This window comes from Rhipicephalus microplus, chromosome 7 (assembly GCF_043290135.1).
Source record: "Rhipicephalus microplus isolate Deutch F79 chromosome 7, USDA_Rmic, whole genome shotgun sequence".
Taxonomy (NCBI): Eukaryota; Metazoa; Arthropoda; class Arachnida; order Ixodida; family Ixodidae; genus Rhipicephalus; species Rhipicephalus microplus.
Genome location: NC_134706.1, coordinates 97,466,550 through 97,491,528, shown reverse-complemented (window position 1 = coordinate 97,491,528; position 24,979 = coordinate 97,466,550). Strand labels below are relative to the sequence as shown.

Genomic DNA, 24,979 nt, shown 5'->3' with positions numbered 1-24,979 from the left:
AGTACGTGATGCACAAAACGTTAATTTAGGTTTTGTACCTCGGTAATGGTCTTTATATCTAGTTCTTTCTGGGGCGAAATAAGATATTTGATATCGCTCATGTCCTGTCTCAAAATTGACTCATTCAACTTTGATGGCGAAAAGGCAACTGTATGGCAAAAAGCTACGTCAGTGTGGGCATAGACACTGAGACCTTCCGAGAATTTTCACAGGTGCCTGCTCAGCGGGGCAGCGAGTGACTTAGGAAACGTTCCCTTAAATAAAAGGCTTAATTACTCTCAATACGTATAGAGGTTTTTTTTTTAATTCACCGCGTAGATAGTTATGTTTCACTTTATTCTCTCTTACCCAAAGCAACATATTTTTGTATAAAATTCGTAGCTACAATTACAATAGCATGCGTGAGAAGTTTTACTCTTTTGTTAATTATTGGCCATGCATAGGGCTAATATTCAGTGTTGTGTTTTCTGTATTCCTTAGAAGACGTTCTTGTATGCAATCATGAGGATAGTGTGTGAAATCAAGAACACAAGGAAGCTGGTGCTTGGCCGAAGCAGTGCACAGCTATAGTACTTGCACTGAGTGTCCTTCAATATTATCCATAAGAAAGACTGGCATGACACAGCCGGAGTAAAATGACAAGTTTTGGTAGCTTGTTGCTTACGACACAAAACTTGTTTTCATGAACATGTAGCTACTAATAAAACTGGGAATTTTTAATCACACTAATGCAAAGCTATTTACATCATAAACCTTCAGTAAGATAGGTCTATCTGTATAAATGAAAGCTGTAGAGCTTGGCATCTCTGAAAAGATTCTCCCACTGTTTTAGACTGAACTCATGCCCGGCGTGAAATACAATGGAGTAAGCAGTCTGATTTGAAACAGCCTGACTTTGCTGTTCAACTTGCGCTAAGGTAAGAGCAATAAGACGACAGCTGAACTTTCAGTTAACTATGCAGGCTACCTAGCAAAATCAGAATTCAAGCGCAATGCGCATTACATTGATCTCTTACCGTTTTTTTCTGTGCCCACGATAAAACATGTTTTGCTCGAAAAAAGGATCACGAATTGTCCAGAGAGCTTATCGTCTAACTGTTGATTCACTGAAACAAGAAAGCAGTTAGGAAATAAATTATCAGTACCACATTCACTCAAGGAAGAGCACAGCTCATGTGCAGGCCCTTCCCTTCATCTTGTCAGTCCGAATTTCAAGAAATGGCGCCTGAAGTTTCTCACGGGGGAACTCGAGTAAATGCATCGCAGAGCGGCGGGGGTATCGCGTGAATTTTGTGTAAATGGGTATGGTTTGGGAATGCCTAATTGTTATTTAATACTCATTATTCCTATTTAATATATGAAGGAGAAGCGAAGACCACAAGCGTAAGGTGAAGTGTGCCTCTATTGCTTGGTGCCGTCGTTGTGTTCGACGGAGAAGGAGACGCCATTGACTGAATTCCGAATGCGCAATCCGTCGCTTATGTACAAACCATTCGCACTCGAGGGAGACGAGACGAAGCATGAGAGAAGAAGAGCATGCGCAGTCGGGGTGTGGACGGCACCGACACCGAAGCGTGACATCGTGCAACTGAGAAACGGTAGCACAAAAAGAAAAAAAAACATCTTGCTAGAAAATAGCAGAGACGTCGCGTTTCGCGTAGAGTGCATTTCGCTGGACAACGCATACGAACACCACACGTGTGATGAGCGGGCTACACGGACAATAATGTTCAGCGCTATAAGGTCATTAGGATTTCCAGTGTCATGCACGACACTGAAGAAGATTAGATACACTGGCTTGCGGGTGACTTGAGTAGCACCAAGGAGCGGAACCCGAGCTGCAATACTGCATTGCAAGTAAACAAAATACTGCAATGTATCAATATATGACAAGAATAAATACGTTTTAGATACAAAGCATCTCCTAAACTAGCCTGTGTAACGCTGTCACTCAGTCCACACCACTACCCTCGTCACAAGTGTTAGAGCGGTCGGCTCTCACCAACGCCGAATAAATTTCAAGGCCGAAAGGCTGCCGCAGTGACGTCAGAGGGTGGAGGACCAGTTACGGCGCGAACGCGGCGAAAAGCCGGTGTTTCGTTCACGTTTTAGGAGAACCAACGCTCCCGCTCTCGCAGCTGCTGCGGCTTGATTGGGCTGAATAAAAGATGTGGGAAAAAAAAAGTCTTACTGAGCATGCTCAGTTGGGCAACTGGGCCCCCAACCTTTGACGTCACTGCGGCAGCCTTTCGGCCTTGAAATTTAGTCGGCGTTGTTCTAACTCGCTTCACCCTCTCCTCCTCGATCCACTATTCACGTGGGCATCATCTCTAAGCAATCATGTCTCTCCATCTCTCTCCAACCGCCGCTTGCTGCGCGATGGCGAAGACGGGCACCCCGCCATGGCGGTATGCTTCCAGCTAGTGTGCGCGTACTTTAAGCGGCTGTCGTCGGCATGCGAGGGTTTCGCGAAGGCGATCACGTTCGTCAATAACAACGTCAACATCGACGAGGCGGGAGCCAACGAAGGCGAGCGCAAGCGTCGACAGTGAAAGACTAGCGACACCAGCAAGATGTGACCGTGGGAGTCAAGAACACAGATCACGTTCAAAAATACAGATGGCGCGAGGCTAACAGCAATGAGACGCGAGCCAAGAAAGCCGAGCGCAAGCGTCTTCAACGCGTTCCGCCTCCCGTGTCCTTGCATCTCAACGCGACAGCCTTGGAGAGCTGTTGTCACAGAAATATCGCCGTCGGCGTCAGCCCTGAAGGTTGTGAGCGAAAAATCGTCTCTGCGTCAGTGAGCGAAAAAGAAAGTTAAAAAGATCTCTGCGAGAGGCCGCTACTTGGTCACGCGTGCGCACACGATCACGCTGAAAAGCCGCGCATTCGAAGAAAAAAAAAGTGCTCAATATGACGAGGTGCGGCAGTTTTTTTGGCCCTGCCACCCCTCACTGCTTAGGTTCCAGCCCTTTCTTCGGGACGAGAGAAGAGATAGTTCAGTTGCAGCATGCGACAAACCTTTGTAACTCTACTGGCACTGGACGGATTCTCAAAGTTTTTAAAGCGTTGAATTCGTGAGGCAATAAGCTCTTTTGTTCAATTAATTTCATGGTGACTTGAAAATTGTTTCAAGCTCCTTTCACGCGTTTTGTTCGCCCGGTGTCACGACGAAAACGAGCCCGTTAGACAATTTGTAGGCGCATTAGGGAAGCCTCAAATTACTTCGAAAAAGGCCGTAACAGTGCAGCCATCACCGCTGAAACACACATAAAATTTCTAACAGCCCTAAAAATGGACAGCTGTGTTGATCTAGCGGAAAACATATCGTGCCTTTCCAGAGGCATTGATCAAGCAAATAGCAAACGCTAGATGATGTGCGGCTATCAGTGAGGCATTGTGGGACTCTTTGTGGCCGCCGAGATGGCGAGCGCGCGACGTGTATTTTCAAGGCCATGCTACTCTTGCTTTAGATAAAAAAAAAAACGTGCGTGTACTATTCGCGCGTGCGCGCTGGTACGATCTACTCTGTAAATGTGTGTGTGTGTGTGTGTTTGTGTGTGTCTGTGTGTGTGTGTGTGTGTGTGTGCGTGCGTGCGTGCGTGTGTGCGTGTGTGTGTGTGTGTGTGTGTGTGTCTGTGTAACAAACATATTAATAAGTATGCACTTAGTGGTTGAAGGGCGCACTAGGTGCCGGATTTGGCTATCGCGTTCAAATCTTGAGGGTGAAGCTTAAGAGTTTCCCAATTTTCACACAAATGTCTACCTGAATAAACGCTTCACCATGTTTCGCTTTTCCGTCCTTTCAGCACCCGTTTCGACACCCGTTTTAAACGGGTCAACGCAGTGCGTAACACTGCGGCTTCACATTTCGTCAGGCCTTCCTTCGGCGAAATTGTTCAAAGCTTTTTTTCCATACGTGTATTGAAAACTGAACGAAAATATCAAATTTCCGTAGCAGCGCCGCACCCTTTTATATTGCGGAAAAAAAGTGCGTCCCAGCACGAGAGTGTCAGGTATGTGGCGCCGACTTCAAGACCTTGAACTTTTCAAAGACGCACTATTGCAAAGTGAACACAGATAGTCGAATACCTAAAAAGAACAAAACGTTGTAGATTTTATGTCTCCTAATTTACTGATTTGCACATCAAAGTCAAATCCACCAAATAACGCGAAATAGCGATTCAATTTCAATATGCCCTTGTAAAGCAGAAATAGAAAGCGTCGCCAGGTGATGACAGGCAAGGTTTCAGTTTTTTCAGTTTTTGAGCACCACCTGCACCTTCTGCGTGAGGCTCCTTTTTTCGAATTGTGGTCATATCCGGTGAATATGATTTCATCCGAGATTCCAACCATCTTCTGTCCATTCTTCTGTCCTTGCTTGTTTTTTCGGAATGGCGCAGTTCTGGCGTATTGCTTGAAAGTACGTCCATTCGTCAGCTGTCGTCCCAGCACAAGACGAAACCACAAGTAGCTTATGTCAGTATTGGCGCTGTGCTGTATGAACGCGTTGACAACAGAGGCGTCAAAGAGGAAATAAAAGATGCGGTACCAAGACTTCTCGGAACAGCTGTCAGCAGTGTAGGAATTTCGCTTTTGGTCAAACCTGTCAACCGCTCTCATCCACAGGTTGTAGTCTGCCACGGCTATGGGGCAAACCACAGCCACAGAAGAGCCATTGGTAAGCTTTCGTGACACTTCCACAGTTTCTGTCGGATCATGAAAGTTCGACAAAAGGTGGACATCTTTGGTGTCGTGCCATTGATAAGCTGTGACCTGTCCTTTGGCGCGCCACAGGTACTCTCCTTTCTTTAGCTTATTGCTTCGTTTGAGTTCCTTAGGCAAATTCTTCGTGTTTGTACGGACAGTACCTGTAGCATGGACGCCCCTCTCGGCGAGAGTTTTCATCAGCCTGGTGCACGTAAAGTAATTATCAAAGAACAGCTGCGTTCCAGGCTTTATATTCTCTGAGAGGGAAAGCACGACATGCTCCCCAAGGCATTGGTTGGCTGGTCGTGATGCATTCTTTCCTTCATATACCTGAAATTGTAGTAAATAGCCTGCCCTTGAGTCTGCCCTACACCAAACTTTATATCCACGCTTTATGGGCTTCATTGGAAGGTACTGCTTCATGGAAGATCTTCCTTTGAAAGGAATCATGCTCTCATCAATGGCCTGATGAGATGATGGCAAATACTCCTTCTGAAAGCTCTTGTTCAGCTTATTGATGAGGGGACGCAGTTTGCCAAGCCTATCATAACCATCTTCCCCTTTTTTTCTTTGCTTTGCTGTGGTCGTTCATACGAATGGAGTTTATGATGTACTGGAAACGCTTGAACGACATCGCTTTGGCGATTTCTTCGGAGTTGAAAAGTGGATCGTGGCTTCAGTAACGGTAAAAGTGATGTCGTGGTGACACGGTCATCAGCAGAAGCAGTCCAAAATAGGCTCTTAGCTCATCTGCTGTGAGCACAGCCCACTTCGTCGTGTACCTTTGCGCACCAGCACGGTTAGTGTGCTCTAATATCATCTCGATCACTTCTTCGTCAAAATACAACGCGAAACAATCTACTGCGCGTGGTACCGCTTCTTTGGTGAACTCGGGGTCCCATAATTTTGGACTGCAGACCGAAATGCTTGGTTCACTTTCACCCCTCTCTTCGCAAATTTCTTCTTCAGCGGCATCTGCTTCAACATCGGGCTCCACTGAATCCTGGCTGGCTCTTTTCCTGTTTATTGAAGTTCTTTGCCGGCGTCTCTTTCGTTTGCCTGTTGATGGCCCAGGTTCGTCTTCGTCGCCACTCGAGTCTCGTGGCGCGAGTTCCGGCACGAACTCATCACTGCTTTCAGCTTCATTCTCACTTGTGTCTGATTCGTCGGGCAGGCTGAAGAATAGCTCCAGTGCCTCCCCACGTGAAAGTGAGTCCGTGGAAATGGATAAACAGAGACATATCTCAACAACAGGAGTTTACGTGAGTTAGGCCTAGAAAAACGTCCCTGAACTTTTGGAGTATGCTGACATCGACTGCCGTAGCTCGCCTCCAAGTACTTCGATTACAAAAATATTGGCACCAAAGCATGCGGCAAACGCATATTTAGAAGGGCAAGAAAGGAAAATCTTACCATTCATCCTGAACTCTCGTAAATCCAGTCCTACGGAAGCGAAAACTCGGAACACCGCGATCAAAACAAAACAGATTTTAAATGATTGTGTATTTAGCGCCGTCTATGAAACTAATTCAAAACTGCCACAGCAAGTTTTACCCAGTTTTGGTAATAAATGGCAGAACTATCTTGGCATTTTCTTCAGAGAAAAAAGTGGGACGTTTCTGTCCCATTATCCCTCAAAGGGATAATTATTAACAGACTCCTGGGTTAAGCAGCAAAGTCGAGGACCATGACACACTTTTGGCCTCGGTGTATTTCCAGACAGTATTGTTGCTGATAACACAGCCCTGCCGTCAAGTTGACCAACGTTCCCCGCTGTTATAGTAATTAGTGGCTTTTGTTTAAAAATGTAGCCTTGTCGCTCCCCTAGGATTCACTGAACGTCCTCTAACATGCTGTACATCTATCGCTCTGGCATAAAACTTTTTTAGCGCAGACTGACACCCGGACAACAAGAGTGAAAAACACCAGCGCTTTTTTATCATCAACTGAAGCCGCATGCAACCAAAACAATGGTCGGACTCTTTATAAGCCGCCAGCGGTAACAAATGAAACACAAACAGTGGAGCGGGCTGAAAAGGCTTTAGGAACTGTACAGTGGGCGCCATCCTATCATAATCAATGGCAGGCTCTCATACCCAAATATTCAGCGCTGCATGATGGAAAGCGTTGTTGTGGCTCATGAGTGGAAAACTGCATTAACCTTCAAACATAAACGTTCACTGTGGCGTGCATCTCATTCGGAGCTGATGGTATGTATAAGTTTTATGCACCATACTCCCTACATATGTGCGGTATTTCCCCGCAGTAACCCGCTGGTCGACGAAGTTATCAATTTTTTTTTGCCGAGAACTCTGTAGACAGGCCCCTAAGACTACAACTAGGAGTGAGGCATGTATTTTCATTCAAGTTAGGTCTGTTTACTAAGCGTTCACTTTTGCGAACAAGTTATGAAATTTTTCGCACTTTGCATTGAAAACAACGAAGACTAGTCAACTCGCCTAGCAGGAAGTTCGCCCCTTCGCGTAAGCTATTTCAACGCCATCTAGCCTATTGAAAACCCTACGAACTCGGGGGCATGATCCTTACCACAATAGCCATGAATATAAAGAATATCTGTTAAACTTCCATGTTTCTTAACATAGCTGCTGTAATGCTAACACTCACTTGAAGAACACGCATTGCGACCAAATAGAGCTAGTGGTTGAGGAATGCCTTGTGATAACAGCGAACTTCAATTAAATGCTATTGTTTTAGCCAGAGCCGAGCTGACGACAAAAGTAGAATTCCTGTCTTCGCGGCACCAGGGCGCCGTTCACAGCGTCGCCGTAGGTGGTGCGCCAGGGAAATGTCACTAAAGCATGCCACATCATACGGCAGCTCGACCCCTTAAAGTGCTCTGCACTTAGAAATCTCATGATGTTTATAGAAAGCAAGCATCAAAGCCATGTACTACATTGTAACTCGTTCTTAAAACAATGGCTTCGTGCATTTGCTTTATTTATGCGATCACAGTTTACCCACAAGAGCTGTTACTGTCGGGCCGTGAAAGTGGCGTGGTAAAGCTTGGAAAACTCCTCGATTGGTTTAGGCTAGTGTAAAAATTGGCAGATCCCAAGTATAGGGAGAATCAATAACATGCAAAGCACGAATGAGGAAGCTTGATATGGCACTTTAAAAGCAGCAAAACGTTACGAGGTGGAAGCAGATGATTATGCCGTAGGTGATTTTCCGGTCGTGATCATCATGTTTGGACGTAACATTTACCATTTTCGTCTAGTCACGTCACGCGATACCAAACTTGGTACATGTGAAGCTAGCGAAACGCATGCGAGCATGGTATGAGCGTAGCATGTAGTCATGTTTTGCATCACATGCATGCCATGATTATTGTGTTAAACGTGCCATCTACATATTCATCATCTATTCACGTCACGCGATATCAAATTTGGTATATATTGAGATATCAAAACGGGCGCAAGCGTGCTTTGAGTGTAGCAAATAGCTATGTTGTTACATGACACGCATCTCACGATTATCATGTTTGCACCAGTAACATACCATTGTCATCCACTCACGTCCCGTGGTACCAAATTTGATGCATGTCAAGATAGCAAAACAGCCACAAGCCCACCATTAGTGTGGCATGTAGTCAATACACGCATCTAATGATTACCATGTTTGCACCAGTCACATACCTTAGTCATACATTCACGTCCTGTAATACCAAATTTTGTATGTGTGATCACTAACAAAACGGACACGAGCGCATCATGAGTGTGACATGTAATGCTAGTACTTGACACGCATGTCATCATTATCATGTTTGGGCGTGTCATTTGCCTTCTTCGTCCGTTGGCGTCACGCAATACCAAATTTAGTATATGCGAAGATAGCGAAACGGCCGTGAGTGCATCTTCTTGAGGCAGCTAACCATGCTTTTACACGACACGCATCTCACAATGATTGTGTTTGCATCAGTCACATATCTTTGTTATCCATTAGCGTCCAGTAATAGCAAATTTGGTATATGTGAAGCTAGCAAAACAGCCACGAGCCCATCATGTGTGTGCCATGTAGTCATGTTCTTACAAGACACGCATCCCATGATTACCATGTTTGCACCATTCACAAACATTCGTCATCCTTTCAAGTGACGCAATTCCGCATTGTGTATGCATTAGGCTAGCGATTTGGCCTCGAGCGCATCGTGCATGTGACATGTAGTCATGTTGTTTGTTACATAACACGCAAGCCGTGATTATCATATTTGGGCGTGTCATTAAACATCGTCGCGTTCGTTCGTGTCACGTAACGCCAAACTTGGTATATGTTGAGCTACTCAAATGGCCACGAGCGAATCATAAGAGTGGCGTGTCATGTTGCTACACGACACGCATCTTATGATTATGGTATTTGGATCAGTCACATACCCCCGGCATCGATTCACGTGTCATAATACTAAATTTAATTGAGTATACGTGATGCAAGCAAATAGGCCACTAGTGCATCACAAGTATTGCATGCAGTCAAGTTGGTTTTTACAAGACACGCATGTCACGATTATCATGTTTTGGCGTGTTGTTTACCATCGTTGTCAGTTCGCATCCCGTAGTACCAAATTTGGTATATGTGAAGCTAGTGAAGCGACCGCGAGAGCATCACGAGAGTGGCTTGTAGTCACATTGTTACATGACAGACATGTCATGATTAAGATTTCTGGATTTGTTATTTACCTTAGTAATCGATTCACGTCACGTAATACAATATTTGGTCTATATGAAGCTAGCGAAACGACCGTGAGCGCCTCATGAGCGTAGTCTACTGTGATATTTTTATATGACACCCAAGTTATAATTCTCATGTTGGCACCAGTCATATACCTTCGCCAATCATCGACATCACGTAATGTTGAAATTGGTATGTGTGAAGCTAGCGAAACGGCCGCAAGCGCATCATGAGCATGTCATTCAGTCATGTTGGTACATGACGCACACCTCAATGTTACCTTGTTTGCGTCAGTCACATACCTTCGTTATTTATTCACACCCCATAACATCGAAATCGTATTTGTGAAGGCATAGCGAAACGACTGTGAGTGCACCGTAAGAGTGGCGTGTAGTCATAACTAGTTATAACATAAAAATAATGGCATGCATGTCATGAATTCCCCGTTAAAGTATGTCATTTGTGTTCGCCATGCATTCATGTCTTACCATGCAACTTTTGTAACATACTATGCGAACAAACAATCCCGCAAGAGCAGCAAAGCATACATTGCAAATCATGACATCTCTGACATGATTTTCACGTTACGACTGAACACTTATGCTCGTCATACAGTAATGTTATGCAATGTCAATATCGGTTTCGATGCCATTACCGAAACGGCCAGGAGAGCTTAAAGTCGTAAGCTGTTAGAAAGATAGATAAATAGATACGTCCAAAATCGCCGAAGTTCGCTAAGTTATGCTGCTCATATAATAAAAGTAGTTGCAGGACTCATGCTGTCCCTTCCTGAAATAACGTCGCTTTGTGTAATCTCCGGTGCCCTTTGTGTACTTTCCACTGCACTATACTGAAAGCACTAAAATACAGTGTATCCCAGTGAGTTGCACAAGCCTACGAGGCACTAGCCCACTATACACCGTAAAGTTTCTCAGTGCCAGGTTTCATGAGTTTGAATCCCATGCGATTGTTCTAACATTAGAGGTGTTTAAGCTACCAGGAACTTGTGCTTGTCATAACACTATTTTTCTCATGGGAAGGTAAGTGCTATCTTCATAAACAAACAGGGATTCTTCGTTCTTTTCATGTTGATAATTGATTCGCTGTTAAAGATTGATTCGTGCTGGAAAGTTTGTCAGGCGACTATGTGCCACCGAAATTGGATAATTTTCACAACATTGTTCAGCCAACACGAGTGCCAAATCAAAATGAATCCATCAAAAGGAGAAAGGGAACACACAAAGAAATCATATGAATAAAGACGCAGAATTACAAGGAGAGAAGTAGAAGGAATTAGATAAGCACTTGGGAAGTAAAAACAGTGCGAAAATATATAGAAGCACAGAGGAAGAAACGACACCGCACTGAACACGCCACTAAGTTTTATTGAAAGATACAGGCACATATATCAAGCATTCGTTCGACCTGGTCACGTGAAAAACCAAAGACGTCTGCGTATCAAAGCAAACAAGATACTAAACAAGCCTAATCACATTGATCATCAATACATGTGTAACAACCACGAAAAAAACGAAAAAACACACCTTCCTACTTGGCGCAGACATATGCAATAGTTCCAACAAACTAACAGTCATTTTAACATGGCAGCGCTGAACCCAAGTACCGAACTTATTTTACACAAAGAGCCACGGACGGCTTGCTTACACACCTTTCCCCCTCTTTTTCAATAAAAAAGCCTCCATCACTTCCCTAATGCACTTGTCCCGATGTCCAAACAAACAAGTGGGTTTATCTGCCGAAGGCTGGCAGCCACACTCCCTACATTGAGCTCACAGGTGCAACGCGCCAGCGGCCCTTAAAGAGGTTAAATGTTCTTTTAGTCTCACTTTATTGCACCGCCCGGTTTGTCCTAGGTACCCCCCCCCCCCCCCGCATGACTATGGCAACATATATACAACACACAATTTACACTGAACATATCTATTTGTTCTATTCTCCGGACAGTACGACCAGGTCTTTCGTAAACCCGAACTTCTTTTATGTACGCGGTAGCAAATGGTAGACAACTTCTTGGGAGCGAACATCACCACACGTACCCCATACCAACTAGCCACGTTTTTCACGCCATGTGAAAACTTGTGCACGTTGAGTACCACAACCGGTTTCTTTTCATTGCGCACGCGCTTTGTTATCCTGTGCATATCACTTACGCCTTTGACTCACTTGATTAGCTTTTGACAACTTCTCAAGATTTCCGTATCAGCGTAGCCCGCCAACTTCAGCCTCTCAGCCTGGCTCATGACACTTTCCTTCAACGCATGCGTGCACGTTTTCAGTAGCGCCCCCCGTAGCGCAGCATAAATAATGCCGGCCTTAAATATTTTAGAATGGCCTGAAATGAACGGCAAGATACACTTTACGGATAGGGTCTTCTACCACCAACACAATTCTTCCTCGTGAAACCGCATTCTAATATTAAGACACTCAAGCTCTCTTTTCTAAGGCAGCTCATAGGTGAACTTGAGCCCATGGGTAGAATCCTTAAAAAAGTTTAATATCTCAGCTCTCATGCTATGCTGACTCTCGGTTTTCATTACAATAAGGAAATCATTACATACCGAAAAATGCGGCAGGACATATTCATCAATTTATCGGCAAGGGACTTGTCGACTTGTCCCAGGAAAATATTAAACAAAACTGGTGCCACCCTAGAACCCATGCAAACACCAGATATCCGGACACAAAAGCCCCCTTTACACTTCACAAACATTGACCGCAAGTAAAACGTCAGCAATTCTTTAAAGCTTTCCAAGGAAACACCGCAACTGTTAACAAACTTAGCTTCATTATTGTCCTAAATCACGCATGGCTTAACACTCTGCAGAAGTTCAACATGCGGTAGGAGTAAAACACGTCCTCAATGTCGATGCTGAATGCCGAACAGGAACCCGGGTTATTGAGAAAATCCACTACACCTTTAGAGTTCTTTTCTACAAAAGGTTAGACTACATTGAGGGCTTCCAGGTGCATCTGCAAGTAACACACTTCAGACAGCGAAGTTCCTTTTCCCGATAAAATGGCTCTGAACAGGGAATTATGTTTATGAGATTTCACTGGGAAAAAAATTTGCAAGTTTACTTCTTGTCTTTTTCACTCAACTGACAAGATCGGACAGATTCCTATCTTGCAGCATTGCAATAGCCAGCTGTTTCACCTTCCCTGTTTTAATATCCACTCTTTTGAAATTCTTCGATACGGCTGTCTCAGATTATTTATTGAAAATGCCCTGATTCATGACCGCAAAGGTTCTTTTCTTATCTGACAAACAAACCCTAAGCCCATTCCCCTGTAAATATTCAACGGCCCGCTTGTCAGGGGAGAGGCTACGCCTAGCTAACGACGTTTGAGTGCATACATCTCTACGATCAGACACACACCTCATCTGCTCGCCTTCAGGCACATACCGAGAAATGTTGCTTCCGAAGTATGAACCACCAACTAAACAAACTTTGGCATTTTTCGAAATTATATAAGACAGAGATAAAAATACACACAGTGACACAGCGAGAGAAACATAGAAATACAAAACAAAAGATATAGAGAAGGAAGATCGCAATGTTGGTACAGAAAACTACGGCAATCAAATCCATGTGAAATTTTAGAGGCCTTAGCGGTGTTTTCTGCAAAAGAAGGAATGACTCTAAAGACCATCGCTTTACTCTTCATCGACGATTTCAGCAGCTCGTTCGTTAATTGAAGTCTAGATGACTCCACTATCGCACCGAAGCTAAGCCACACCGTGGCCGTCATCATGCCATGACATTAGGCAGTGCTGCTCCATAGGTATCCATTCACGTCACGTCGTCTGTCCGGTGTTCTAGTAGCATCTGTGCGCACTCTAGCAAGCGCAAGAAGACGCCAGCCCCACAAAAGTCAACATAAACGCACCTGTGAATTCACTTTTTTTTAAATGCGAAGCAATTCTTAGCGAAATTCGGCGACTCTGAGCGTATCTGTCCATCTATGTTCCTATCTATCTAGCCGCTGACGTTTGGTGCTCTTGTGGTCAGCCCCTTAACTTGCCGCGAACCAAAATTAGCACAGGAGGGTAAGATGGCTTGACGAATAAGACGCGCTGGTCAGGACATGAATAATGTCACAATCCCGTCGCGTACTTCGTCAAACACTTCCCGCCAGACAGTGGCACAAACCCACGGGCAGGTATGTGCCACTGGTATGCGGGTATGTGCCACAGGTGATAAACACTTATTATCATCACATGACAAGAACACACATGGGGAATTTTAACGCGCGAGCGTTAAGAAATACCCGGCATCGGTATACCGTCGACCCGACGAATGCAAAGACTAATAGTCAGGGTGCCAGCTGGAATCGAACCGAAGCATTCTGCGTAGCATTAGAGCGTTTCACCACACAGCTACACCAGGTCTTGGAACTTCTTTTAAAGTACATTCTAATCTTCGTGAAACGTCAATAGTGGTTGCAGTGCTGCCTACCCAATTTTATAATCATTACATATATACCCCTTTGATACAGCCGTCCGGTCGGGTTAACGTCAAATGTGGTAAGTTCCCATGCGCTGTAGTTGACGTGTGTATCTGTGTCCAACGGCCAGCATCTTCGCGATCATCAGCGCTTCATATCAGATTGTGGTGTCGCTAATACGCATGTTCCAGTTGGCAATATTGTGCAAGTGCAAATAACTAGTTATATAAACATCTGCAACTCTTCAACATATGTGTGGGCGGGCAACATGTGCACATATATTTACGTCATTTCATGACGTATCGCTCAAAAAAAAATACTGCAACAGAGCCACCTTCCATCCGCAAGCTTCGCATAATGTCGATTCCCAGGTACATGGAATGTGCCGAATTTTTATTCGCCATGCCTTCTTAGCAAAAATATACCAACAGGGCCCAGCTGACGCTATCGTCATGCCAATGTGTTGGGATTAATAATTTCAATCAAGTGAATAGTAAATATACATGAAGAAATACATCGCGCTACGTAGATTTCCCTCTAGCTTGTTACGAAGGTGAGATGCCAACACGGTCCCTAAGGCGCCACTGCTCTAAACTCCACCGCCAAGGTCACCAGCCGTTTTGTAGCGTAGGTTTCTCTGCTCGTGACTATTTCTGCGCAGAGCTGATAGACGAGCGGACGAGAGGATGGTGAGTTAAGGCATGGCTTATATACAGCATAAAAATAGAGGCATTACAAATTTAACCCTGGGGCCGACAGTTTAGGGACTCAAAGAGCCGAGATGTGTCTTCTCGCACGCTGTTACAAAATTGAGATGTGTCTTCTCTCGCACGCGGTTACCTAAATTGAGATTGTAGTTTTTTAACTTCTTACGAGTGAAGCAATTGATTGATATGTGGGGTTTAACGTCCCAAAACCACTATATGATTATGAGAGACGCCGTAGTGGAGGGCTCCGGAAATTTAGTACGAGTGAAGCAAAATACGGCTGTAATTGCGTGCGACAGAATCATTCCTCTCTCTTTTAAAAAGTTGTTGATAAAATTTATTCCGTCTTGCAATGTTATCTGAATTGACCGTATGTCCGTTCCAGATGCCCAAATGCACACGTCATCTGCATATAAGGAGTATTTTTAACAGGAAAGCAGTTTTTTAGCTAAATCAGCCATAACACAGTTGAAAAGGAAAGGGCTGAGTACGCTTCCTTGTGGCACTGCCTGTCTGACGTCGTGTTCCGCTCTCTTTCCTTCGCTCGTCTGAATGAATATTTTGCCACCTGATAAAATTTTAGATATCTACCACAAAGACCTGCCAGACAGTCCGAGTTCCAACATACTCAGCAGAAAATGAGTGTGACTGACTGTGTGACTGTGTGACTGTGTGACTCTATTTTTGCAAAATTATTGCGCAAAGCCAGAAGTTCACAGCCTCTACAGCCGCGTCCAATTCGTTACCAGAGTCCTGAGGATCTGGTGCTGTTATTCTAGGTTAAAAAAATATCCCGTTGTCACAGTAAATATTGGGATATTAAACAAGAGCACATGCTATCTGTTGGCAACGCATACTAAATCTCCAAGATAGTAGATGAACCGAATAAGGCAGCACGCCACACTCGAAAGCTATCGAGATCTCTTGTACGTGGTTCCAAGAGTGATGTGATTCGCGGAATCGCAAACGCCCACGAATAGTGCCCATGATGTAGTTAACCGTGGTGCCCTTGCCAAGCTCGGCCCGGCACAGTGGTCTTGATCTTACGGTGACCGACTTTTCATTGTTAATATTTCAAATGAATAATGATAGCTACAATTTCGTGCGAACAAATTTGCATCTAAAACAATGGTGGCCGTCCGTCTCATAGAATCAACTCTAAAACAATACTGTCAGCATATTGCTTTTCGCAGTGGCTTCATTCACGTATTTCGCACTGGTTGTGAAATTGTGCAGTAGCTTTAGTACTGTACACGTGAATACAAGAATTAGTTTTAGTTAGTCCCGTGTTTCAGGTGTAATAATATCAACAACAACACGACCAACTCTAGAATATCTTCAGATTCATGGCAGGAAATGCAAAAGAACTGAAAAATAATAAATCTCGCTCGGCCACTTCAAGTCAATTTTGCTTCGGTAACACGAACAAATGCATAGGTTTTACAGAGCCGATAAAAGGTACCGCATAAAATTAATTCGTTATTCAACAGGATAATAACCTTTATTCATTGTTGTTGGAGCTGCATCGTTCTTTTGTGTAAACAAATTTATGTCCGCGATAATGTCTGCAGAGTCTTCTGAAAGCTTCTCTGCATGAATCACGCTGCATATCTGAAACACTTGGTAGCCTCCAGAGAAGGCATTGCGATGAGGCTGAAATAGCAAAAAAGTGATATTTATTTTACCTACTCTATCATGATAAATCTATCTATCTATCTAGCTATCTTTATATCTATCTATCTATCTATCTATCTTTTTATCTATCTATCTATCTATCTATCTATCTATCTATCTATCTATCTATCTATCTATCTATCTATCTATCTATGTATCTATCTATCTTTGTTTGCTTCGTAGAGAAAAGAATATTCATAAAAAAGATCAACTAGGGAGGGTTCATATAACCCCATCCGCATATAAATGCGAAAAAAGCCACATTAAAGAATTCCGTCTCATAACAATATAGTTCTCATAAGGTGAATTTCCATATTAGGTCACCCAAGCGATGTAGTTAGCTGAATCTTGAACGAGTTTTTGGAAGATGGCTGCAGCCTAAGAAGGACATCGGTAATATGTGCAATGAAGGGCTTAGCAGTGCCTGTAGTGCCTTCGGGTCTCGAAAATACCTTTAACATTCTACTTCAAATGCCTATCCACACTCTTGCGTTGAAGAATCAAGGAAATGCCTCGGTCACTTCCTCTGAAGCATGCGGTGTGGTACATTGTTCCCTTCAGCGTCTCGCGTAAATAACCTCAATAGAATACCGTGCGCATACTAGGTATGGGAGGCAAAAATATAGCATAAAGTAGCAGCACAATAACACGCGGATGGAAAAGAATGTAAGATATTACAGAAAAATATCCAAGACATACAGTGAACTACATTAACTACAGTATATATTATAGTAGCAAAGCACTGGGGTAGCCATGTTTTTTCGCAGTGACTTTGCACAGCTCGTGTTTTTTAGGGTTAAACACCATGTTTCCATTGGAAGATTTACATTCGAGAATAGCAACTCTCAGTAAACCTTCGATGCACGTGAACAAATGAGCCTGAACAAAATGTGTTCGTTCATATTACTATGAGTGCATGTACTTATCTCATGGTAGTTTCTGTACGAATAAACCCAGAATTTTCTTATTTTATGCACGTTCCGCCTGAAGGGGGGAGAGGAATTTTTGACCTCCTTCAGCGTATAACTCTACATCCAGGCCATACGGAGGGCAGAGAAGGTGGCCACCGGGCTGAGTGAGGTGGATCTCCTACCTCCAAATAGATGAACGGCAAAAACGCTCTGTTCTCCCTCCTTAAATTCAATATTTGAAGTGGTAATAAGCTGGAACTTTTTAACATACGCCTCACCTGTTGATAATAGACGAGTGTTGTTTCCCCATGCCTGTGTATTTTCTGCAAAAAAAATCACAACAACATTGATTTAAAGTGTAGAAATAGGGTTAACATCCGATTTTCACCGTATATGCTGATCACGTGTGAAGCTGTGGAGCGACTGACGGGACTTGAAATACATTCCTCGAGTAACAATGCTTAAGTGAAGTCCCAAGCGCACAGAACGCCAAAGATATAGTTTTCAGAATGTACAGTGCTCTATATATGGCGTAGCCTGCACACTTTCCCATCAAGTGGTGGTTACTCTGTGGTGCTGGTGCATCTGTGTTGCATCATTGCACACTAAAGCTTCCGTATTGTGCATCTGCATGAATAGACTGGTCTTAAGGCAACATGTAATGCACTCTTGCCCACAGCATCACTTCTGCGGTATGCCTTGCAAAATCTTAAACAGTGTTCGTGCTAGACAATGAATACGACCTTGGTGCATGGTGTGTTGCATGAACATTTCGGCATCCCGTAATGTACGGTCATTGATAGAGTGTTAGAAATGAAGCATAAACTTAATGGCTTGTTTCCTTCGGTAGACACACTATTTATAAGAAAGAACAGAGAATAACTACAAAAACTGCGTGAAAAAGAGACTGGAGCACAGAAGGCACATACACAAGTGCTTTTTTTGTTTTCGTGGGCCTTCTTTGTTTTTCTCTCACCCCAGCGCGGTGTTATTACGCCTGTGCTATCCTGATCTATACCCGAGGGACACGTGTAAAGCTTGCGTAAAAAGGGCCACACTGCAGCATATGATTTTGGAGTGCGCTGAAAAAGTTAACGTCACTGCCGCCACTCCCATCGTGACGCGTTTTAGGCAGGGATGAAATTCGATATTCTTTGCTGCTGCCACCACCGCGCGAGGGAAGCGGCAGGCCTGGGCCGCGGCTGTGGTCACTATCGCCAATCGGCAGCCTCAGCTGCGCTGCCGCTGGGAGGCGGACATCACATGCGGCGGCCATCACAAGCAGCCATCACAAGCGGCCATCAAATACTGAAGATGCCACCCGGGTGCAAGGACCTCGAGCGGTCACCTTAGGTGCCGCCAACATAATCAATAGAGGGTGGGAAAAGACAGGGTTTTTCCTCTTCGCCCACCTCTCCTGGTAAAACTGCCGGACTTCAAATAAAGCCCATTCATTCATTCATTCATTCATTCATTTATTCCCTGTACTCAGTCTTCTTTTTAAGAGGAATTCTTGTCATCAGAGAATGATGGCAAGAAGGTATAGGGGATGTTACTAAAAGCCAGTGTAATCTAAAATATTAAGACGAAAAGTTCATGAAAAGATATGTCCTTACCTCTTGCCCACTTTTGTTTCTTTACATTAACATTACAACTACTTTTAATAGCATCCCATAAACGTTCATTGGTATCGTTGTACGTCCGCTCTCATCTTTATTGCTAGATTGTTAGTAACATTTTCTGCTGTTACCTAAAGCATGCTGTTTGAGAAGATTCAACCTAATTTTGGTATATTGCATTCTCTCTAATGCTCTCAGTATTTCACCAATCCTGCTTAGCTAGCCAAGTGTTGTGTTATAACAATAGTCATTAAGCTAATCGGCTGCCATAAGAGTAGAGTAGAATGCAGTTCGTGCGCACCGCATACATACAAGTTGAGGTTATCGCTTAAAATTTCGACACGTATATCGCATCTGCACCTGGGTTATGCGCATGCGCTGTGTCAATGAGGGCCAAACAGCCCATCTGTGCGAGCACAGGCTGTTTAGATGTTCGAACAAATTAAGGATAAGAAAATATCGAAGCTTGTGATTTCTCATGCATTTGCATAAGCAGACTAGAAGGCGAAAGCCACCTTCTTTTTGTTCTTCATTATATTTTCAGTGATTGGTATGCATTACCTTTCCGCCTCCCAGAAATATCGCTGCCGTCGAATATGCAACCATGGCAGCCGAAATCACATACCAGGATTGGCGGGTGAGCAGTCGAGTGTCTTACCCCCTACATCATCATGATGGGTGGTCTAGTGGATAAGGAGCTAGACCACCGACCATGACTATACAAGACACTCAGTATGTCTCTCACTGGTGGCAGGGTCAGTTATCATGAGCCATAAATCTTTCTGTGATTACTTTTGATTATAATGTAAGTGCAATTCATACCGCCTTTATCGCGTATTCACCATACAATATAATACGTTGGTCAAAAAAGAAACTGATTGTCAGCCTTCGCCGATTTGCGCGCTAGCAAAGCAGCTTCTAGAGACAAAAAAAATTTATGATGTCAAAATGTGGAGTGGATTAAAAAAAATAGATTCTTTGGACGTACGGCCAACTGCCCTTTTTATGCCTTCACAGCAGATACTGCGAGACACAGAGGGGAAACAAAATTTACCAACGAGTACGATACTCCACAAGGAAAATGGGGGCGTAGCGGTACGCTTGTTTCAATTGGCAGTATTCATCATCATCCTCATCAGCCTGACTACGTCCACTGCAGGACAAAGGCCTCTCCCATGTTCCGCCAGTTCACCCGGTCCTGTGCTTGCTGCTTCCAATTTATACCCGCAAACTTCTTAATCTCATCTGCCCACCTAACCTTCTGTCTCCCCCTAACCCGCTTCCCTTCTCTGGGAATCCAGTCAGTTACCCTTAATGACTAGCGGTTATCCTGTTTACGCGCTACATGCCCTGCCCATGTCCATTTCTTCTTCTTGATTTCAGCTATGATATCCTTAACCCCCGTTTGTTCCCTAATCCACTCTGCTCTCTTCTTGTCTCTTAAGGTTACACCTACCATTTTTCTTTCCATTGCTCGCTGCGTCGTCCTCAATTTAAGCTGAACCCTCTTTGTAAGTCTCCAGGTTTCTGCTCCGTAGCTAAGTACCGGCAAGATACAGCTGTTATATACCTTCCTCTTGAGGGATAGTGGCAATCTACCTGTCATAACTTGAGAGTGCTTGCCGAATGTGCTCCACCCCATTCTTATTCTTCTAGTTACTTCAATCTCGTGGTTCGGCTCTGCGGTTATTACCTGCCCTAAGTAGACATAGTCTTTTACAACTTCAAGTGCACCATTACCTATCTCGAAGCGCTGCTCTTTGCCGAGGTTGTTGTACATTACTTTCGTTTTCTGTAGATTAATTTTAAGACCCACTTTTCTGCTCTCCTTGTCTAACTCTGTAATCATGAGTTGCAATTCGTCCCCCGAGTTACTCAGCAATGCAATGTCATCGGCGAAGCGCAGGTTACTAAGGTATTCTCCATTGACTCTTATCCCTAACTGTTCCCATTCTAGGCTTCTGAAAACCTCCTGTAAGCACGCGGTAAATAGCATTGGGGAAATTGTGTCCCCCTGCCTTACACCCTTCTTGATTGGTATTCTGTTGCTTTCTCTATGAAGCACTATGGTAGCAGTTGATCCCCTGTAGATTTCTTTCAGAATGTTTATATATACTTCATCTACGCCCTGATTCCGCAGTGTTTGCATGACGGCTGATATTTCTACCGAATCAAACGCCTTCTCGTAATCTATGAAGGCTATGTATAGTGGTTGGTTATACTCTGAGCATTTCTCTATTACCTGATTGATAGTATGAATGTGGTCAATTGTTGAGTAGCCTGTTCGAAATCCTGCTTGTTCCTTTGGTTGATTGAATTCTAATGTTTTCTTTACTCTGTTAGCAATTACCTTTGTAAATAGCTTGTATACTACAGAGAGCAAGCTGATTGGCCTGTAATTCTTCAAGTCCTTGTCATCTCCTTTCTTATGTATTAAGATGATGTTAGCGTTCTTCCAAGACTCTGGTACTCTTCCCGTCAGGAGACACCTCGTAAACAGGGTGGCTAGTTTTTCTAACACAATCTGTCCTCCATCTTTCAGCAGATCCGATGTTACCTGATCCTCACCAGCAGCTTTGCCCCTTTGCATGCTCTCCAAAGCTTTTCTGACTTCTTCTATCATTACTGGTGGAGTGTAATCTGGGTTACTTCTAGTTCTTATAGTATTAAGGTCGTGGTTGTCTCGGCTACTGTACAGATCCCTGTAAAACTCCTCCGCTATCTTAACTATCCTATCCATATTGGTAGTTATTTTGCCTTCTTTGTCCCTTAGTACATACATCCGACTTTTGCCTATCCCAAGTTTCCTATTCAATGCTTTGACACTTCCTCCGTTTTTCAGAGCGTGTTCAATTCTCTCCATGTTATACCTTCTTACATCGCATACTTTACGTCTATTAATCAACTTCGAAAGCTCTGACAGTTCTATTTTGTCTGTTGTACTTGACACTTTCATGATTTGTCGCTTCTTAATTAGGTTCTTCGTTTCCTGGCAGTATTCACGGTGCCTAAATATTATACAGAACTGTTTAAAGAAAAGAAATGGCGTTACGAGAAGCAAAAGTAGTACGTATTGATCCAGCACACTTCAGCAGGCACTACAATTATCATTTGTTAATTCAGTGAGTGCTATAGTTATTTCCTATTATATTTTACCTCTAAGAATATTCATTTGGTGATCGAAACGTCAATAAAGCATGTGCGTGCATGATGAAATGACATTTGAGTACGCTTCTTTCAATAGTATAGTAATTGCTGACCAGCGAATGCTGTGGTCAAGAACCACAACATACGCTGGTAGGCAGGCGGCAGGTTCGCATCAGAGTGGTGTCGTAGCAGGTGACGTAATACTACAGCCTCTAGAAATATAGTGGCTAGTGTGCTGAGCGTGGGCTAGGAGATGGCCTCGAAGCTGATGACTTACGGCGCCACCCGCATGGTGCGCTGTTGTGTGAGGGGATGCATTTGCGTTCAATCCTTGCGGTCCGCAAGCGCTGCGAAATTTTCAAGAGGCCGAGCCGGGTGAGGCCAACATTTAGTACAGACGATATTCTTTCTTGGCGACCTTTGACGCAAATTTTTTTATGTATTTTCAAAGTGTTCTCTACAAGATGCTTTATTGTATAAGAAGTACTCGATTGCTTTCGCAGTATTGGTGCTTTGCAATACCAAATGAAGGTAACCTCGTGGCATACATTTCGCCATCCGCCACCACCCACAAAAAAAGGTAGATCCCACGTAACTTGGCAATTAATGCTATGCAAAGCGTGCTGATAGGAAATGACTCTGTTGTAATTTTTCATTAGGCGAAACATTACGAAGGGGCGCTAAATATATGCAAGAAATTGGATAGTCAACACTAGAACCAGAATTGGCGTTTCGCGAACATTAGGCTCTTCATGCAAAGTATTACGAAGACCTGACGTGGCTCTGAAGTAGAATACTTGGTTTCCACGCAGATTGCTTTGCTTCGATTCTTCTAGCTGCTACGACACAAACGTTTATTATTTGCATTCGTAGGGACGACGTTGCAAATGCCAGCATAAAGCTCACAAGCATAAAGCTCACGTCTGTGGCGAGAAGGGTGTGATAGCGTACGTGACGGCATTGTGAAATTATACATGTCAGGACCAGCGAGTCATATTCCTCAAACCATCTTACCCGCCCACACTAATTTTGGTTTACCTTAAGTTAAGGGGGTTATCGTGAGGGCACCCAGACATAGGTGGTTTAATAGATAGATAGATAGATGGATGGATAGATAGATAGATAGATAGATAGATAGATAGATAGATAGATAGATAGATAGATAGATAGATAGATAGATAGATAGATAGATAGATAGATAGATAGATAGATAGATAGATAGATAGATAGATAGATAGATGCTCAAAGTGGTTGCAGTACGAAAAAAAATTTCAAACACCATTGACAGTATAACCACCAGATTAATTTTTGGAAATGTGCTTTGTTCTTGAGAGCTAGAATGATCACAGAAGACCAAAAAACCTTTACTTCTTAGCCTGCATTCCACTAGGATTCTAGTGAAAACAAAGAATGATAACATGCCCATGAACAATCTTACACTCACCGCTTATCACACCGAATACGTCGTAGCAAAAGGGTTCCGACGTTGAATTGGGGGAAAAAGTGTGTTAATAATATTTGAAAGGGTATTTTCAATTTTTAGATAAATATTGATATTTAAAATTGTGCCTAAACAGTGATTACGTTCCTCACACCGTTCACCCTAATCCGAAAAGATAGTTCGATGTAGTCACTTTCAGAAAGCTTTTATCACACGACAACCTTTGGATTCAGCCTTCTGTCTGCGCTCTTGATACTACTTTTCCACTCAGGAAACCGCACTGGATTCGTTAGTGTGCGGAACAAGACACCTTTTCCTTGTCTACCTATAACTTCTTTGACACAACGGCACAATACACGTCCTTTCATTGCTTTGCCGCTTAGCTTTTAACATCGAAGGGTGTTGCAGTGTACATATGACACCGTCGAGATTCACAGTAAATCAGATGGCAGCTGTCACACACTGATTTTAAACGTGGCGAGGCCCCGGCAGCAACAGAACGAGAGGAATTTTGCGCATTCGTGCACCCTCTCGACACACAGCGTCACTTGTGGCATCTGAGTGCAGTTATCACATGCGGAGCCAGCCTCTCTCGTACGGAATGCGCGCGCTTAGCACACTAGCCAGTATATTTCTAGACACTGTAATAACAGTTGTCCTGTTCTCGCATCAGCTCAACGAAACATGCCTATCGCTGGGTGGAATGCGGTTGTGTGGCCCCGGTTAGAGTTTCTTGCTGATAAAAAAAACCCGCGATATTCTGAAAGTACTATGTCAATGTCACTTGACTGCTTTGCATATCAGCAAACAGGAATCTGTAAAAGGCGGCCGCATATCTGTACGCGTGTGATCGCTTGATAATCTCTGACGCGCGAAATATCGCAACAGCATCATACAGGCGGTTAATGAAAGCGCTTGGCAGGCGGCTAGGCCGCGGCACTTTTCCTTCAGCACTCTTTGGCATGCGAATAAAGCAGGTTTAAATACTGTCGGCGTCTTCATGCGCGGAATCTCCGGAGCACAACTTTTTTTGGTGATGACGCAAGGTTAGATCCTGTGTCCGCGATGTATTTAATAGTAGTAGTAGTTGTCGTAGCCACCTCTCGTTTAGTCCTTGGAATGTGCGCTGGATGGCGGTACTTCTATATGATGAATATATTTTGAAAAGATGCCAGATGGCGGTACTTAAAGTGTTCACTAGATGGATGGACGGATGCATGAATGGCCAGAGAGACAGGCGGATGGATGGATAGATGGATGCCTGGATGGGTAGACTGAGGACACATGTGCGCATAGATGGATGTACGAACGGATGGATCCACGGACAGACGCTTCGCCCCACTCATGATCTTCACTCCATGGATATGCTGTGTTTTTTTTCTTTCAATAGCAATGGAAACACGCCCTTATCAACGGGAGCTGTCGGTCCGCCTCAGTACAGGGAATGATCGTTATGCGATGCTACAAGAGTGGTCGCGCTGCTTGCAGCGCACGTGCTTTCTGAGCACTTTTTTCATGAGATGCGTTAGACGTGTTTTTCAGTATATTATCGTACGTCTGTTTTTTGCGGCTTGAAGCAACGCTGCCACCGCATCACGGCGCAGCACACTTGATTGA

At 43.8% G+C, this 24,979-nt stretch overlaps 1 protein-coding gene across 3 annotated transcripts in view; it reads right to left on the bottom strand.

Moving 5' to 3' along the window:
* Positions 1–24,979, bottom strand: part of LOC119179128 (uncharacterized) — a 240,185-nt gene that overhangs the window by 108,965 nt on the left and 106,241 nt on the right. For 2 of the 3 annotated variants that reach the window (XM_075869519.1, XM_075869520.1), the window contains 2 exons: positions 17,434–17,478; positions 16,056–16,223 (listed from right to left, as the gene is read on the bottom strand). The exons of the other annotated variant lie outside the window; for it this stretch is intronic. In XM_075869519.1, coding sequence (XP_075725634.1) covers positions 16,072–16,223; positions 17,434–17,478 — 197 coding nt within the window. In that variant the 3' untranslated portion in view covers positions 16,056–16,071. Of the gene's footprint in view, positions 1–16,055; positions 16,224–17,433; positions 17,479–24,979 lie in introns of those variants that run through there. 3 annotated transcript variants of the gene reach the window in all.